A 17938-nucleotide genomic window follows, 5' to 3' on the forward strand; every position below is an offset into this window, starting at 1 on the left:
ACATGATTGTGTGGTGCAGGATAATCAGAGAGACAGAAATTGTAGCATGGTGCACTAAGTTGCAGGTAATGAAAAGTCTGCTAACAATGAGGAAGCAAGAAAAAATGACTGACCTTTGCAACATGAGATAATCAGATGTTGCAATTTAAAACATGTCTCATTGGTCATTTAAAACTGAGGTGCAGAGAAACATCTTCTCTCAAAAACTGGTGAAATCTCTGGAATTCTCTGCCCCTGAGGATGGTGGAGGCCAGATCCTTACATATGTTTAAGGTGGAGGTAGATGAGTATTTGAAATACTGAGGAATAAATGGCTATGGAGAACTAACACAGGAGAGGAGTTGAGGCCAGCCTAGATCAGCCATAGTTACAGTATATTGAATGGCGGGGCAGTCTTGAGAAGCTGAGTGGCCCATTCCTACTCCTATTGTGTTCTTGTGTGTTCTGAGCACCTACAACCAATATTTTCCTGGGTCACCTATTACCAGAAACTTGGTTGATGAATGACTCACCTCCTAACACCCCAAAGCTTTTCCACCATCTCTGAGACACCAAACAGTGCTCCTAATTTTTTTTTGAGGCAATTTTTATATAGTCATTTTCAGGCTCTTGACACTATAGGCATGGCCAGCAATTATTCCCCATACCCAAGCGCCCTGCCTTCTTGTCTTTCTTGGTGATTGATCCAACAAGCTAGGAGGTGCTCTTGAAGTAGCTTTGTACTGCGGTAACTACAGTGCATTTTGTAGATGGTACACACTGCATCCAATGTGCGCCATTGAAAGAAAGAATGAATGTTTCAGGTAGTAGCTGGGATATCAATCAAGTAGGCTGCTTTGTTCTTTTTGGTGTTGAGCTTTTTGAGTGTAGTTGGAGTTTCACTCAGTCAGGCAAGTGTAGAATAGTCTATCATGCTTCTGTTTGGTGTCTCAGAGATGGTGGAAAAGCTTTGGGGTGTTAGGAGGTGAGTCATTCATCAACCAAGTTTCTGGTAATAGGTGACCCAGGAAAATATTGGTTGTAGGTGCTCAGAACACACAAGAACACAATAGGAGTAGGAATGGGCCACTCAGCTTCTCAAGACTGCCCCGCCATTCAATATACTGTAACTATGGCTGATCTAGGCTGGCCTCAACTCCTCTCCTGTGTTAGTTCTCCATAGCCATTTATTCCTCAGTAATTTCAAATACTCATCTACCTCCACCTTAAACATATGTAAGGATCTGGCCTCCACCATCCTCAGGGGCAGAGAATTCCAGAGATTTCACCAGTTTTTGAGAGAAGATGTTTCTCTGCACCTCAGTTTTAAATGACCAGCCCCTTATTTTGTGACTCTCCCACTAGTCCCCTTCCATCAGGCAGAAGATACAAAAGCTTGAAAACATGCACCACCAGGCTCAAGGAGAGCTTCAATCCTGCCATTATACAATAAAGGCCTCACAATCTACCTCATTGAGACTCTTGCACCTTATTGTCTACCTGCACTGCACTTGCTTTATAATTCTAACTGTAACACTATATTCTGCATTCTGTTATTGCTTTCCCATTGTTCTACCTTGGTGTACCTATGTTTTGAAATTATCTGTATAGATGGCAAGCACTCTATCTCAGTACATGTGGCAATAATAACCAATTACCAATTAGTGGAAACATCTCTGCCCTATCAAGCCCCCTTAGGATCTATAATCTTATATGTTTGAATAAGGTCACCCCTCATCCTTCTAAACTCCAAGGAAAACAAACTCACACTGTCGAGCCTTTCATCCCAGGAATTAAGCTGGTGAATTGCTTTTAGACTGCCTTCTAGGCTACTGTATCCTTTTTTAGAGAAGGGGACCAAAATGGGGTTCAGTATTCCAGGTGTGGCCTCACCAATACCATGTACAGCTGTAACAAAACCTACCTATTCTTAAGCTCCAAGCTTTTTGCAAAAAAGGCCAAAATGCTGTTTGCCTTCTTAACTACTTGTTGAACCTGCCTGCTAACTTTTTTACGATTCATGCACTAGAACACCTGGATCACACTATACTTCACTCATTTGCAGTCTCTTATTTAGATAATAATCCACCTTTTGATTCTTCTTACCAAAGCACATAACCTCACACTTACCCATATTAAACTTCATTTGCCAGGTTTTCACTCACTTGCTCGACTTGCTCGGTACCATTGCAGAATCACAATGTCCTCATCACAACATGCTCTTCCACCTATTTTTGTATCATCTCCAAAAAGTGATGGTGATGGTAATGCCATTGAATATCAAGAGTATATGGTTAGAAATTCTCTAATTGGAGATGGTCATTGCCTGGCACTTTTGTAGCACAAATGTCATTCTCCACTTTGGGCTTCTTTGATATGGTGCCAATAATGTGAAGTCATTGCATGCTCAGCAGATGATGTGTGGAAATCAGACACAAAGTCCCAATCTAATTTTACAAAGTCCACAATTTCACCTGGAAGTGATCACTAAAACAATTCCCTTTGGTTAAAAATCAATTTTGGAATGCACAGCATTGGAAAAGCATGCAGTGTGCAATCCAATTTCTCAGAAAATTTCTCAGAAAAAATGGTTGATACAACTTACAACTTTATGCTGTATTACCAATTATTTTAATCACAGCTGGTAAATGCAATTTAAGTAACTGTGTCTGGCAATTACTGCATTCAGATTTGATTAAATGTGCAGCACAGGTCCTTTGTTAGCCTTTTGTTTTATTTTCAGCTGATTATTATCATGAAATATTATGTTAGAATCTAACTTTTTCCAATCTGCTTATTCCAGCTTGATGCATTGTGCTACATGCCATAATCAGCTTCTTCACTTACTGTTGAGCATTTGACTTTATGAGATGACTGGAAACATACCTAGAAACAATTTATAACAATTTTCAGGTAGGACATACAGGATTAATTATGTAAACAGAATTCTTTAGCTCCATAATCTGGCACCAAGTAATTGGCATTTATTTTATAAAGTTCAGAGACTTGCTAGCTCAGATTTACTCACAGCATGTTGTATAATCATTGTGTTCAGCATGATTTCTCCCACAGTGGTTGGAGCTGCAGTAATTTACCATTTCAAGTTTGTTTAAAAACATAGGTTGCCAGATTCTAAAAGGACAATGAGTTTAAGGGAACTTTATCTGAATGCCCATAGTATTCGAAACGAGGTCAGTGAACTTGTGGGACAAATCAGTATGAAGGGGTATGATTTAGTGGCCATTACAGAAATGTGGTTGCAGGGTGGAGATGAGTGGGAATTAAATATCCAAGGGTATCAGGTAATACAGAAGGATAGGCAGGAAGGTAAGGGAGGTGGGGGAGGGCTCTTAATTAAGAATGAGATCAGGGCAATAGTGAGAGACAATATAAGATCCAAGGAGCAGAATGTTGAGTCCATCTGGATAGAGATTAGGAATAGTAAAGGGAAAAAATCTCTGGTGGGAGTTGTCTATAGGCCACCGAATAATAACACTACTGTGGCACAGGCAATAAACCAGAAATATTTGATGCATGTAAGAATGGAACGGCAGTTGTCATGGGGGAATTTAATTTCCACATAGATTGGGCGAATCAAGTTGGTCAAGGCAGTCTTGAGGAGGACTTCATAGAATGCATCCATGATAGCTTTCTTGAACAGCATGTTAGTGAACCTACAAGGGAAAATGCCATCTTAGATCTGGTCCTGTGCAATGAGTCAGGTAAAATTAACGATCTTGTGGTTAGGGATCCTCATGGAAAGAGTGATCATAGTTTGATTACATTTCTCATACAAATGGAGGGTGCAATAGTCCGATCTAAAACCAACGTATTATGCCTAAACAAGGGAGACTACAACGGGATGAGGGAGAAGTTGGCCAGCGTAGACTGGAAACACAGGCTATATGGTGGGACAGTTGAGAAACAGTGGAAGACTTTCAAAGAGATTTTTCACGGTGCTCAACAAAAGTATACTCCAGTTAAAAGTAAGGACAGTAAGGGTGGGGAGAGCCAGCCTTGGATAACTAAGGAAATAAAAGAAGGCATCGAGCTAAAAGCTCATGCATACAAAGTTGTCAAGAGCAGTGGGAAACTGAAAGATTGGGAAAACTTTAGAAAGAAACAAAGAACCATTAAGTAAGCAATAAGGAAAGAAAAGATAGATTATGAAAGTAAACTAGCACAAGATATAAAAACAGATAGTAAAAGTTTCTATAATTATATAAAGCGGAAAAGGGTGGCTAACGTGAATGTAGGTCCCTTGGAAGATGAGAAGGGGGAATTATGAGAAGATGAGAAGGGGGAATTAATATTGGGTAACGTGAGTAAACTATAGTCCAGTTAGCTTAACACCTGTAGTTGGGAAAATGCTTGAAGCTATCGTTAAGGAAGAAGTAACAAGACATCTGGATAGAAGTGGTTCTCAGGCAGACACAGCATGGATTCTGGAAGGGCAGGTCTTATTTGACAAACTTACTTGAGTTCTTTGAGGATGTAATGAGCGCAGTGGATAGAGGGGAACAGGTGGATGTTGTATACTTGAACTTCAAGAAGGCTTTCAATAAGGTGCCATATAAAAGACTTATCCATAACAATGCATGGAGTTGGGGGTAATGTATTAGCATAGATAGAGGATTGGTTAATCAATAGAAGGCAGAGTTGGAATAAATGGGTATTTCTCTGGTTGGCAATCAGTGGTGAGCGGGGTGCCGCAGGTCCAGTGTTGGGCCCACAACTGTTCACGAGATACATTAACGATTTGGAAGAGGGGACCAAGTGTAGCGTATCTAAGTTTGCTGATGACACTAAATTGAGTGGAAAAGCGAATTGTGAAGAGGATGCAGAGAGTCTGCAGAGAGATATAGATAACTTAAGTGAGTGGGCAAGGGTCTGGCAGATGGAGTACAATGTTGGTAAATGTGAGGTCATCCACTTTGGAAGGAAAAATAGAAGATCAGATTATTATGTAAACGGTGAAAGATTGCAGCACGTTGTTGTGCAGAGGAACCTGGGGGTGCTTGTGCATTAATCACAAAAGGTTGGTTTGCAGGTGCAACAGGTTATCAAGGCGGCAAATGGAATGTTGGCCTTCATTGCTAGAGGGATTGAATTTAAGAGCAGGGAGGTTATGCTGCAACTGTACAGGGTACTGGTGAGGCCACAACTGGAGTACTGCATGCAGTTCTGGTCTCTTTACTTAAGGAAAGATATACTGGCTTTCGAGACGGTGCAGAGGAGGTTCATCGGGTTGATTCCGGAGATGAGGGGTTAGCCTATGAGGAGAAATTGAGTTGCTTGGGACAATACTCACTGGAATTCAGAAGAATGAGAGGGGATCTCATAGAAACATATAAAATTATGGAAGGGATAAATAAGATAGAGGCAGGGAAGTTGTTTCCACTGGTAGGTGAGACTAGAACTAGCAGACATGGCCTCAAGATTCTGGGGAGTAGATTTAGGATGGAGATAAGGAGGAGGAGGAACTGCTTTTCCCAGAGAGTAGAGAATCTATGGAATTCTCTGCCCAGGGAAGCAGTAGGGACTACCTCATTAAATATATTTAAGACACAGTTAGATAGGTTTTTGCACAGTAGGGGTATAATGGGTTATGGGGAAAAGGCAGGTAGGTGGATCTGAGTCTATGGCCAGATCAGCCATGATCTTATTGAATGGCGGAGCAGACTCGATGGGTCAGTTGGCCTACTCCTGCTCCTATCTCTTATTTTCTTATGAATCCATTTATCTGCAATTTACAACTTCTGTACATAAAGATGTTGCAGTTCTCAATAATGGCTAATATGTCTGAATGGAAAGGCACGGTAGATAAACATTAGGCTTTCCGTAAAACTGAGTTTTTGAACATCACAGTTAATTTCTCATTTTACAGTGTCAATTTAATGCTGGCACATAAATATATTCCTATCAAAATAATAAAAATTATGATTCCCTCAAAATATTCCATTGCTTAGTATGTTCCTCACTTTGGTGGGAGAAGCACACATTATTTGTGGGACACATATAATGCATAAGCACACATTAACGGGTACTGGGAAGTAAGCAACAGTCTGACAGTGTGGTACCAGAAAAATGCAAGCCAAATGTAGTCTATTATTTAAATTTTCAATATTTGAATGGGTTTAGGTTTACTCTGTTGGCTCTCTATCTCTTATCCTTGCTCAACAGCTGTTCTTTGATAGAACACTGAAGCTGGCTACTACACTGAGCTTTCACTGTACGTTTCACATGATGTCCTTTGCCAGTTTAAGTGTTTCACATGATGAGAAACATTAACTACATCAGCAGTGTCCAACTGGAAGTAAACTTGTTTGAATGCAAGAACACAAGAAATGGGAGCAGATGTAGGCCATATGGCCCCTTGAGCCTGCTCCACCATTCAATAGGATAATGGCTGATCTCATCTTGGTCTCAACTCCACTTTCCTCCCTGGTCCCCCTTAATCCTTCACTTCCTTAACAGATGCCCTTGTAGTTCAAAAATCTGTCTCCATTTTGAACAGATACAATGATTCAGCCTCCATGGATCTAGGGAAAAAAGTTCCAAAGATTCAAAATCCTGAGAGAAGAAAGTCCTCTTCGTCTTAGTCTGAACAGGCAATCCTTCATTCGCAAACTGCATCCCCTAGTTCTAGATCCCCAACAAAGGGCAACATCCTCTCGGCAGCTACACTATTAAGTTCCTTCCAAATTAATAAATTTCTGTACAATTACCTTTCATTTTTCTAAAATCTAGTAGGTATAAGCCCAATCGGCTCAGCTTTACAGCATGAGGCTACCCTTTTGTACCAGGAATCAAGATGATGTACCTTTTCCGATTGTCTTCAATGCAAGAATATCCTTCCTTGAATTAGAAGACCAAAACTATACACAAGTGTCATCTCACTAATGCATGTACAGTCGTAGCAAGACTTCTCTACTTTAGCATTCAAGTCCCCTTGCTCTAAAGCCCAACATTCTAATTACTTGCTGTACCTGCATACAATCTTCCCATACTTCATGTATGTGGACACATCTCTTTATATAGCAACATTCTGTGATCTATCTTCAATTGAACAACACACTGCTTCTTTTTTTCTTTCTGCTGAAGTGTATAAACACATTTCCCCATATAATGCTGTCTCCTGCCATATCCTTGCAGTGAAGGGACTAGCAATGATGCAGGTACCATTTTTCTGAGAGATGACAACTGAGATTGGCAGATGCTGTACGCAAAGCACCATATTACAGTACAGATTCTTTCACTGACTTCTTATTACTGCTTTCAGGGCAATGTGCTTCTAGTTTTTAGTGAGCGTTTAAAGAAGTTTTAAAGTTTGCAGTAGAAGAAACATGTCTTACATGGTTTGTGATGTCATTAGGTTTATGACCAACTTTAGAAAAATATCAGCTGCACATGAGTGATTTGTGTTTATGAGTGCTGAGGCCAATTTCCAAATGGGTGAAGTTTCACCCCATCTATGTCCCTTTCCAGACTCTTTAAATTAGAAATTGAATTTTTCAGCATCAGTATTTTATGTGCAAATCCAACATAAAAACAACTTTACAAAGAGAGAAACCACACCCATCTTGAAATTGGCCTCAGCACTTTCATGCAAGAGTCACTTAAGAGCAGCTGATAGTTTCCCAGGGTCACTTGTAAACTAATGACTGCGCAAGCCATGCAACACATGCTTCCTCCCCTATCAGCATAACTTGGAGTCTTTGAGTAAAACTTTCAACATTCATTAAATGCTCAGAAAAAAAACTAGAAGCACATTGTCTTGAAATCAGCAATGAGATGTTAAAGAATCTGTACTGTGATATTGATGCCTTGCATACAGCACCTGCCAGTCTCAATTTTCAATGCATAGTAAAATGGAAACCGTATTGGTTTCAATCCCTTCAATTTTCACAGCCTTTTTCTAAAATTCACATCAGAACTGCATGCCGTGATCACTGGCCACTTCATCATTCCACAACTTAATGTCTGGTATGAGAACTTAATCAGGGCAGACCACTACATGGGAACTACATCCCTCCCACCCCCAAACACACAGGCACACACAGACACACACACACACACACACACAGAGGAGATTCCCATGTTCCCCTCTCTGGCATTGTCCCTCACCTTCATAGTAGCCTTTCATGTAGCTGTTTGGCGACTATCATGGGAGAGTTCCTTTTAAGGACTAATGTATTTCCCAGTGATCAGTGAAGAAATAAGGTAGTAATTGTGAGCTTTATATGTAATTCTCAACAGGGACCAGACAGATCCCACTTTAATTCATGACTCTATGTACAAACTGCCAGTGACAACTCACTGATAAAGAACTATCAAGATTCAAGTCTAACGGCAGTAAATATATTTCAAGTCAAAGCAATAATGTTCTCAACTCTGATACATGGATAGCTTGTTAATTTTTTTTGTACTTTGTGAATACAGCACCATCTACATCATGCAGCATTTATCGACTACAATAGCAGGTTCATTACCTGTCAAGTTCTCCAAACGATATTAATCAGGGAAATAACAAGTTAAATGCTTCCACTCAGTGCCTGTTGGATGGAATGTCCTCCAATATGGCATCATTTCAGCTAATAATTTGATTGAGGACTTTTGGCCATTCATACATAGCATTCATTACCTGGATAGTAAATCAAAAGCTATTGAAATTCCACTACATCCATTATCTGATCGACTATTCCAATTATACACCATTTTGAAATCTCCATCCATATATAGTTACTGAGGTTAATTTGAGGTTTTGTTGATTTTAGTTGCTTAAGTGTTCTAATTTATTTGTCTGAGAAGATGTACTTCATAAATTGTACAAACACTGCTTCGCTTAAAGCACATGACACCTTTCCTTCAAAACAAAATGCTGGATTTTGAAAGAAACTCACTGATGACTGCATATGCATGAGTGTGTAGCGTTCTTGTTTGAACTGTGGACTCCATCTGTGCATGCAAAGATCTTAAATTTTGCTACACTATTTCATTGTTGTCAAGGAAACTGTATTAATTGAGATTTCAGCCAGAGGGGTGCCGAGGAATACTTGCCAACAGATATTGGCGACTCACAGCAGCTATACCACGCTGCAGCTCTACCCAGATAAATCCAAAACTCCAGCTGGAGGTGGAGTCCCAACTCTCACTGGGATCTCATGGATGTTGAAGCACAGTCAGAGATGAGAATTACTACACTACAGCCTTTCTTCACCTCTTCTCTCTTCAACTAAATTCCTACCTGTCAGAGAAACAATAGTTATGTGTGGCAGCTTTTAATAAATGAATAAATGTAATTATTATTGAGTTGCTTTGAATGATCAAAGGACTTTTTACAGTAGGTGGAAAAAAACTACTTCATCAATCTAAGTTGAGAAGAAGGTTGTATAAACAAAAATTTGGCCAGGCCCTTCACACTCTTCACACAGAGTCTTCACACAGAGTCATGGAAATCCCCCATTTAGCAATTGGAAATCTCAAAATTGAAAATGAGATTGATAAATTTTTGTTACATTTTCACAGAATTCAGCCATAATCAAATGGCAAAATAGACTTTGGGACAGCATTATCCTCACTTTTTTCTATGATATCTGTCTTGGACAAAGTATATTAGGGCAGATCTTCTACCCAGGCACCTGTGCTTCTCTTGGACATAACTGCTTTTCTTTGTGAAGTTCACTAACACCAGCTCTGGTGTTGGCCTATGCCAGCAGTGACATCTTCTGCAACACTGTCAGTGCTACCAGCTTCCTCTGTCCTGCACAAGTGGACTTTCTATGGAATCCAACAGGACTGCACAGATTTGCAGAGACTTCCTAGCTCTCACGCTGAGATATTCAATCTGCCAAGCACCTTCCAGGTTTAACCTGGTGCATACAGGGGCCCCGATGAAATCAATGGGAAGAAATGCCTGCTGGGAGGATAGTAAGAAGACTATTTTATTCAGTTAGCTTAAATGTATTTAATTGTTTTTAAGTGTGTGGGGTTCATTTTAACTGTTGTCATTTATTTCAATATTTGTTTCACTTGTTAAAAGTTCCTGGATGTTTTTGAATGTCTGTGATTCTCAAAGGCAAGAACAAATTTTTAATGAGTTTTGACAGCTTGTGAGCCTGGAGGGCTTTCAAAGCCATTCTGAGAGAGTGCAGCAGGCCACTAACACTGGGAGAGGCCTTTAGGTAATCCACACTGTGTTCTGCTGGGTGGCACTGTTGAGCTGGTTGGCAGCCTCCCTGTGGAAGACTGTACCCAGGACTACAATGGAAGGGGCGGTGTGGTCCAAGGGCAGGCAGCCAGCATTGTTAAGTTCAAAAGAAAGATCTGCCCATTGCGCAACCTGACCAAAATTGAACCAACTAAGTTGCAAGCTACCAGTCAAACCTGGAAAGAATGGATTACTGACAGTTGTTTAATGCAAGAAGTGACCATTAAAATTAACAGACCGCATGCAATGCTACATCACAAAGAAGCTAATTAGCCAGTGATAAATCTCCAGAACCACAGTGGCATTTGTCAACCTCTACTGCGACCTGGACATTAACATATACAATGAATAAGCTAGCTTATATAAAATCATTACAGTTCCAATATTTTATAAGATGATCATGGCACAGAGAAGACTGGAATTCTAAAATTGCTTTTGGCATTTGTGCAGAGCCATATAGCATTCAGTTTTACCCCAGCATAAGCAAATAAGTCGGATGGACTGGGGCGATATCCAGTTGGAACAATGTGCTCTGCAGCAGCTAGATAACAGCATTTTTTCTCCTTCAGACACATGGTAAGGTTGATATCACTGTGGCCAATACCAAGTCATGTCTTTGCATATTAATGGAACTTTCTGGAAAGTATTGGCTCCAATATAGGATAAGGAGTAAGCTATTCAGTTATATCATGGTTGGTCTATTTTCCCCATGTGAATTATTTAATAGTTTAACTAAAGAGAACCTTCAACTGTGGTGTCATTCTACACTATATTACTTGCATGAAGGAGATGAAATGCCACCTCTGGTGATAAAAACATGCAGCGTTGTAGTGGATTACTTTACAAGTGCCAATGATTTTAAAGAATTTGGTGGAAGATTTAATTTGTAAGTGCACATGCCAAGATAGACTTCCTCTTTAAAAGTACTACGCCAGTTTGGTATAATTTGAATAAGCTGAAAGGTTGCTTCCAAATATAATGAGACATCTGTTAACAACTAACCCAAGTTTCCTTCTTTTTCTCTACAGTAGAATTTTAGAATGCCTTTACATTGTCACTTTTTTACTTTACAGGCCATCCCTGGGTTACGAGCACCTGCATTATGGATACCGCATACATACAAACGAGCTCCCATAACATTATTAAATTCAAAAGTCTGACATACACACATACGTTCGTTCTTACTCTCTCTACTTTTACTAATTATTCTTCTTATCAGTCTCATGTGCTTTAGATACCATTCATTACAATTTTGTGGAGATCCGACTACCATATTGCCAACTTATGAACAAAATCGACTTATGGGCATCTGTAAAAAAAATGGAACCCGTTCATTACCCAGAGATAGGCCTATAGTCAGTTTACTGTAATATGGCCGAGAGAAATGTTGATGAAAGAAATTTCAATAGTAATACTGTAAAATATTTTTGCTACACCTATTGATAACAATTTCTTGAAGTTAATAGTGAAATGTAAAATTGCTTCATCCAGTGCTTAAGCAGTGAACATAAAAAAGAACACAGGGCAGAATTTCACAGAAGAAAATAAGGACATGAAGGAATTAGGGATTGAGACTCAAGCCATTAGGGGATTAAGAAGAGGTTTTAAAGAAATTTTAGAAGGATTGACTGTCTTTCAAAGAGAATTTCAGAAGGCTGGATGTTACACCTTAAAATTCAGCCTCCAATTATAAAGTGGAAGAATAAGGAATAAGCAATAACATAGCGTTAGAACAAAAGAAAGCTGGAATGTATGAATGAGAAAAACAAATCCCCATGAGAATGAAGACAGCCTACAAAAGGTTCTGCAATGAGAGAGTAATCAAAAGATCAATTTGCTGGGCCATAGAGAAATACAGAAATTGGCAAGAATGGGGCTAATGAGACCACATAAATTAGTAAGGACGAAATCATGTTCTGCAGAGATCTGAATGACTGAAGGGTGTCATTATAGAACACAAAGGTTGCTAAAAGTTCCAGAAATGGAGCAACTGAGAATGTCACATAGTAGACAATGATCCTCAATGCAAGTAATCTTCATAATAGATGTAGAACTGGACATTTGGCTCAGTTATGCGTCACTAAATTCAACCTGATTAATCAGATAGCAAAACCAAAGGCTGATAGGTGCCAACAATAGCAAGGAAAGATAACATGGACTTTTAAAAGAGGAAACAGTGAAAGCAGACTTCAAAGGCACGAGTACAAAACCTGAAAATAAAATTAGATTGACAACATCAGCAAACATGGTTTGAGATTAAGAAATTAGATTGGAGGATGACGAGAGAATACGTAATAGACCAATATAAAATCAGCTGAAGATGTTGAGAGTGAGATGAAAGAGCAGTAGAATTTGGGACTGAGTATGAAAAGTGCTCAAGAAAGGAGAATACAATGGAAAACAGTGCAAATGGATGTCTTACTTTACCAAAACAGAGTTCCTAGTTTAACAAGGAGGATGGAGTTTAACATAGGGATGCAATAAATTAACAACAGGTAATTTGGCCCATACAGCATTTGATACATTACAAACTGATATTCAATTTAACCAACCAAATATCTGAATTTTTCAATCAATTCTTGCCAACCAATCAATGCATTATTAAATATACACATCTGCATTTAAACACTGAGTTAAGCCAGAAAAACATGATTAATCTATTTTGTTTATTTTTGGGATGTGGTGTTCTCTGAAAAGTCCAGTAGTTATTGTCTGTCAATAACTCACAGAACCACAGAACAGTTACTGCATGGAAGGAAGCCATTTAGCCTGTCGAGTCCATATGGACTTTATGTAAGACCAATCCAGCTAGTCCCACTTCAGCACCATCTTGCCATAGCTCTGCAATTTATTTCCCTTCAGCTTATCCAGATCCCTTCTGAATGCTACAATTAAATCCCTCTCCACCACGGACCGTGGCAGTGCATTCCAGATCATAACCATTGACAATGTAAAAAGATTTTTCCTCATGTCACTTCTGGTTCTTTTGCCAACCATCTTCATTCTCTCTCCCCTGGTCTTGACCATTCTACCAATGGGAACAGTTTCTCTCTATCTACTCTGCCTATACCCTACATGATTTTAAATACCTTGATCAGATCCCCCCATAACCAATTCCTTTCTGAGGAAAACAACCCTGTCTCTCCAGTCTACAAACATAATTAAAGTCCAACATCATGGAATCCTTCTGGTAAATCTTTTCTGCACTTTCTCTAAGGCCTCTACATCTTCCCCAAATGCCCAGAAATGAACACAAGACCCTAGTTGTGGTTGACCCAGTGTCTTAGAAAAGTTCATTATGACTTCTTTGATCTCATGCTCGATGCCATTATTTATAAAGACCAGGATCCCACATGTTCTCTTAGCCACTTTTTCCAACATACCCTGCCACATTCAATGAACTATGCTTAGAAACATGAGAATATAAAAAATAGGAATAAGCAATTTGAGCTTTCAAGCCATTCAATATGATTTTAGCTAACTTGGAAAAGAACCTGCATTTGGGTCTCATGCGCACAACGCAACAGATTGTGGTTTATTATAAATCTGCTACTGCTGCTGATGGACAACAGCTTTGAGCTCCAGATCTACTCGGAATATATCACATTGAGCATTATGATGGTGCCACAACACAAGGGAGGATGTGAAGATAGCACTTTGCCTGCACAAGTATTGAGCAGCAATCACTTCCACCAATATTATCTTGGATCAAGACATCTGCAAGAGGCAGATTGGTGAAGTTGAGGTCGTTAGTTTATTCCTCATGCTATTTCTCTCATTGTCAACCACAGACACATCGGGCAGATGTGATTTTCAGCTGAACCAGTGAAGCCACCAAAGATCGTTGAAGTACCCTACCTAGAATAGATTCTGTAATGCTGTTACTCTCAATGCCTCTTCCATATGCTGTCTGACATGGTAGAGTACAGATTCACTAACTGAAGAACAGTAGCTGGCAATAGTGCTTTGTCAATATTTGACTTACTGTGATACAACATCAAGTAAAGGTTGAGGATCCCCAAGGCCATTCCATCTCACTTGTATACTACAGTGCCACCATCTATAGTAGATGTGTCCTGGCGGGGCAGGACATACCCAAGGTTGTAATGGAGGGATCTGGGACATTCCCTAAATAGTATGATCCTTTGAGTAAGACTATCATTGACATCTTTGGGCCAGCTCTATCAACTTAAACACTAGCCCCCCATGAGGTGGGCCTGCCCAAATACCCCTAACCCTAAGGTGGACCTGCCCAAGTACATCTGAATCTGGTCTTCAGAACTAAGCCAAGTTGTCATTCTGGTTTTATTCTTATTGTATTTCTATGTAACCGTTTTAAGGCAATTGAATAGCATGGAAGACCATCTCAGAGGAAGTTAAGAACAATCCACAATGGTTCTGCAGTTACATAAGGCCAAAGCAGGTAGGGACAATAGATTTTCTTCCCTTAAGGACATAATCTATTTTAATAACTATCCATTAGTTTTGGGGTCAGAAATAACAAGATCAGATTTTGGTTTTAGAATTCCAAGTTATTTAGTCATTTAAATTTACTGAAATTAAATTCCCCATAAACCAGGACAATTTTTAAATTTGTGCCTCCAGATTGATTTCCAAGCCTCTGGTTTACTAGTCCAGCAACTTATCCATTGTGCTACTGTCTCCTCCCCCAATAGGTCATCGATACCCAGTTCTCCAGAAAGTTGCTCATAATAACCAAGGGCACTCTAGTACCGTACAGAGAACATTATTGTGAAAATGTCACACAACTATGACCCACCCACGTAAGTGGAAATAGTTTTAAAAAGCATCAATTTATAAGACTTAGTAAGTTGATTTATGGTCAAGCTTAATTCATTCCCTCCATCAACAACAATTTCCCCACTATGTGAAAGCTACTAAAGTGAAAAAGAAACAAAACATGAAGAATGTCCAGCTCACTGCTTATAACGGTCATATACAATGGCTCAATTATAGAACTGTAAATACAGGTAACATAAATTCCTTGTGAAGCTTCTCCCTGGCCCACTGAATTAATTGGATTTACAATCTTGCATAATATGAGTGCAGCACATTATGACGGTGGAATGAGAGAAAGGTACTTAGCTAAAAATAGTTAGCTTTTGACTATCTTGAGGCCATAAGAATGAAGTCTAGGAATGGAACAGAATCATGAAATCATTCTTTTCAACATATCTTGTGCATCAGATGCCTAACATCTTGATTCATATTTCAGCTTTCAACTGGACCTGCAACTCACCAAGCAAAGCTGTAACTAAGGTTTATATTAACCGTATTTTCTTTTGTCTTGCCTTTTTCTTGGTTTCATTTGTTTTCAATCCTTCCATTGCCACAGGCAGACATATCTGTTAGCAATAAAACTGAAGAAAAAAGAAATTGCAGTTTTCAAGCTACATGTATAATTTTTTTCTGATTCATGTGAGTTTATATAATCAGGTAACAATTGAAAACATATTTACAACTCCTAGGCAAGGAATGGAGAACCAGTTCCAGATATTGAAAAACAAATTAAACAAATGGTTCAGATGAGAGAATCAAGTGCAAATTTGTCAATAGTACAAAGCTAGGTAACAGAGTGGACTGTGAATAGGATGCAGAGAAGCTTCAGGGGTTACAAAGAGATCATATAATGTGGAAAAATATGAAGTCATCCACTTCAGTAGAAAAAATAGAAAGACTGATTATTTTCCAAATAGGGAAGGTCTGAAAGGTTCTGATATTCAAAGGGACCTGGGTGTCCTTGTGCACAAACGCACATCTTACTCCAGCTGATCAGCCTGCTCTGGAATATTGTGTAAGGGACTGGTTTCCTTACCCAAGGAAGGACATCAGCAATAGATGAGTTAATTTACCAAAAGGAGTCCTTGGATGGCAGGTTTGCAGTATGAAGCAAGATTTAACTAATTGGGCCTATACTCTATCAGGTTTAGATGAGTGAGAAGTGATATTGAAATGTACAGAATTTTTATGAGAAACGACATGGTAGATGAGGAGCTGACGTTTCCTCTGACTGGGATGTCTAGAACCAGGGGTCCTACTCTCAAAATAAGGAGCTGGGAATACATGACAGAGATGAGCAAATATTTCTTCTACCAATGGTTTGTAAATTTTGGAATTATCTACTCTAGAAGGCTGCAAAGGCCAAGTTACTGAGTAGGACAGATCAATTGATACTAATCAAGGGCTATGAGGTTAGTACAGGAAAGTGCTGGGGTAAAAGGGACATAATGGCTTATTCCTGCTTCTATTTCTTATGTTTTTACATTCTTATGTTCTTACATCATACTGTATTTCTTGTCTTGGATGTCTTTTTCATACAGATAATTATTATTTATTCCCTTATGGGTTTGTTAGTATTAGGTATGACTCAATGGGAAGCACCCTCTGATCTTGAGAGAACTGAATAAAAATCTACTTTGATTCTCCATTGCAGTGCTGAGGGAGTGCTGAATCATTGGAGATGCAGCCATTTAGGTGAGAAGTTAAACCAAAACCCTGACTGCTCTCTCCAAGAAGTTGTCATTATTTCATAAATAAATAGTGTAATGGAGTTATTCCTGTGGTCTTGGAAATATGGTTCCCTCAGCCAATATTACTAAAACTCATTGCAATGGCTGTAAAGTTTTGGAGACATGGTGAGTTTGTGAAATGTGTTTCTTAAATGGAAGGTTTTCTTTTTGGTCTCACCATCCCAAGTCCCACATGTAAGCTTACAGGGTAAGAGCAACATCATTTCAAGTATCTGTCAACACTATGCAAACAGGCCCACAAAAAACACATGAAAGAAAGCATGACTGGTTGTTTTCTTCCCTCTTTTACATCACTATGGCTAACAGTGCTGTACATCTAAATGGTGAACTTAAATCAACACACTACAGTATAAAAATTAATTTACTGAGCACAGAAAATATTTATAGAAAACATATAAACAGATATTGCGAGGTAAAGCATTGCTATGAATCATGATTTCTTCCCCATTAATCACAGGATAATCCAATTTCAAACCCTACTTAGTTGAAGGCAGTAGTATGTATTATTGTGTTGCACCTAACCTGCATATTATTGCAGGGTTAGCTTCAATTTTCTTCAATTGAAGCTAACCCTGCAATGTTCATATTTTCCAAATAAAGAACCGAATAATTATTCTAACATTTAATATGTAGTTAAATGGACAACTGAATAAATTCCAGGTTTTATGTAACTATTAACTTGACATTTACAAAGCAAATGGTGACATACCAATTTTTTAGGCTTTAATAATTTAGAGCCTCTCGATTCCATTTTGTTAATTAAAGATTATTAAGAGGCAACTGATAGTAATTAAGTGCCTCCAACAACCTATTATGGTCACATTCAATCATATAATTAACCAAAAAGGGAAAATAAAATCTACAGGAGATGCCTCTTGAACAATAATAAAATGCTGCATTTACTAGGAAGATCCAAAATTCCACCCATCCCCCACAACTGCTCCCCCAACCCTTCCCAAGCCTCTTCTCAGGTCTAGATTCTCATATTTTCCCATCTGGCCCATTAAAGTGATGCCTGCTCCTACAACAAACACATCAATCGCATTCCCTCACTATTTCCCTGTAACCTATTCTCTCTCACAAGCTTACCAGCTCTATCCTGATTCTCCTGTCACCCACTTACACACAGAAGCTAAGTTACAGTAGCCAATTAACCTACCAACCAGCACATCTTAGGGATATGGGAAGAAACAAGAGC

At 39.0% G+C, this 17938-nt stretch overlaps 1 protein-coding gene across 2 annotated transcripts in view; it reads right to left on the reverse strand.

The window, feature by feature from the left end:
* The window catches only part of kctd16b (potassium channel tetramerization domain containing 16b), a 184706-nt gene that overhangs the window by 160503 nt on the left and 6265 nt on the right, over positions 1-17938 (reverse strand). The window contains exon 2 of one of the 2 annotated variants that reach the window (XM_052014521.1): positions 15434-15438. The exons of the other annotated variant lie outside the window; for it this stretch is intronic. Coding sequence (XP_051870481.1) covers positions 15434-15438 — 5 coding nt within the window. The remainder of the gene's footprint in view (positions 1-15433; positions 15439-17938) is intronic. 2 annotated transcript variants of the gene reach the window in all.

This window comes from Pristis pectinata, chromosome 4 (genome assembly GCF_009764475.1).
Source record: "Pristis pectinata isolate sPriPec2 chromosome 4, sPriPec2.1.pri, whole genome shotgun sequence".
NCBI classification, from domain to species: Eukaryota; Metazoa; Chordata; class Chondrichthyes; order Rhinopristiformes; family Pristidae; genus Pristis; species Pristis pectinata.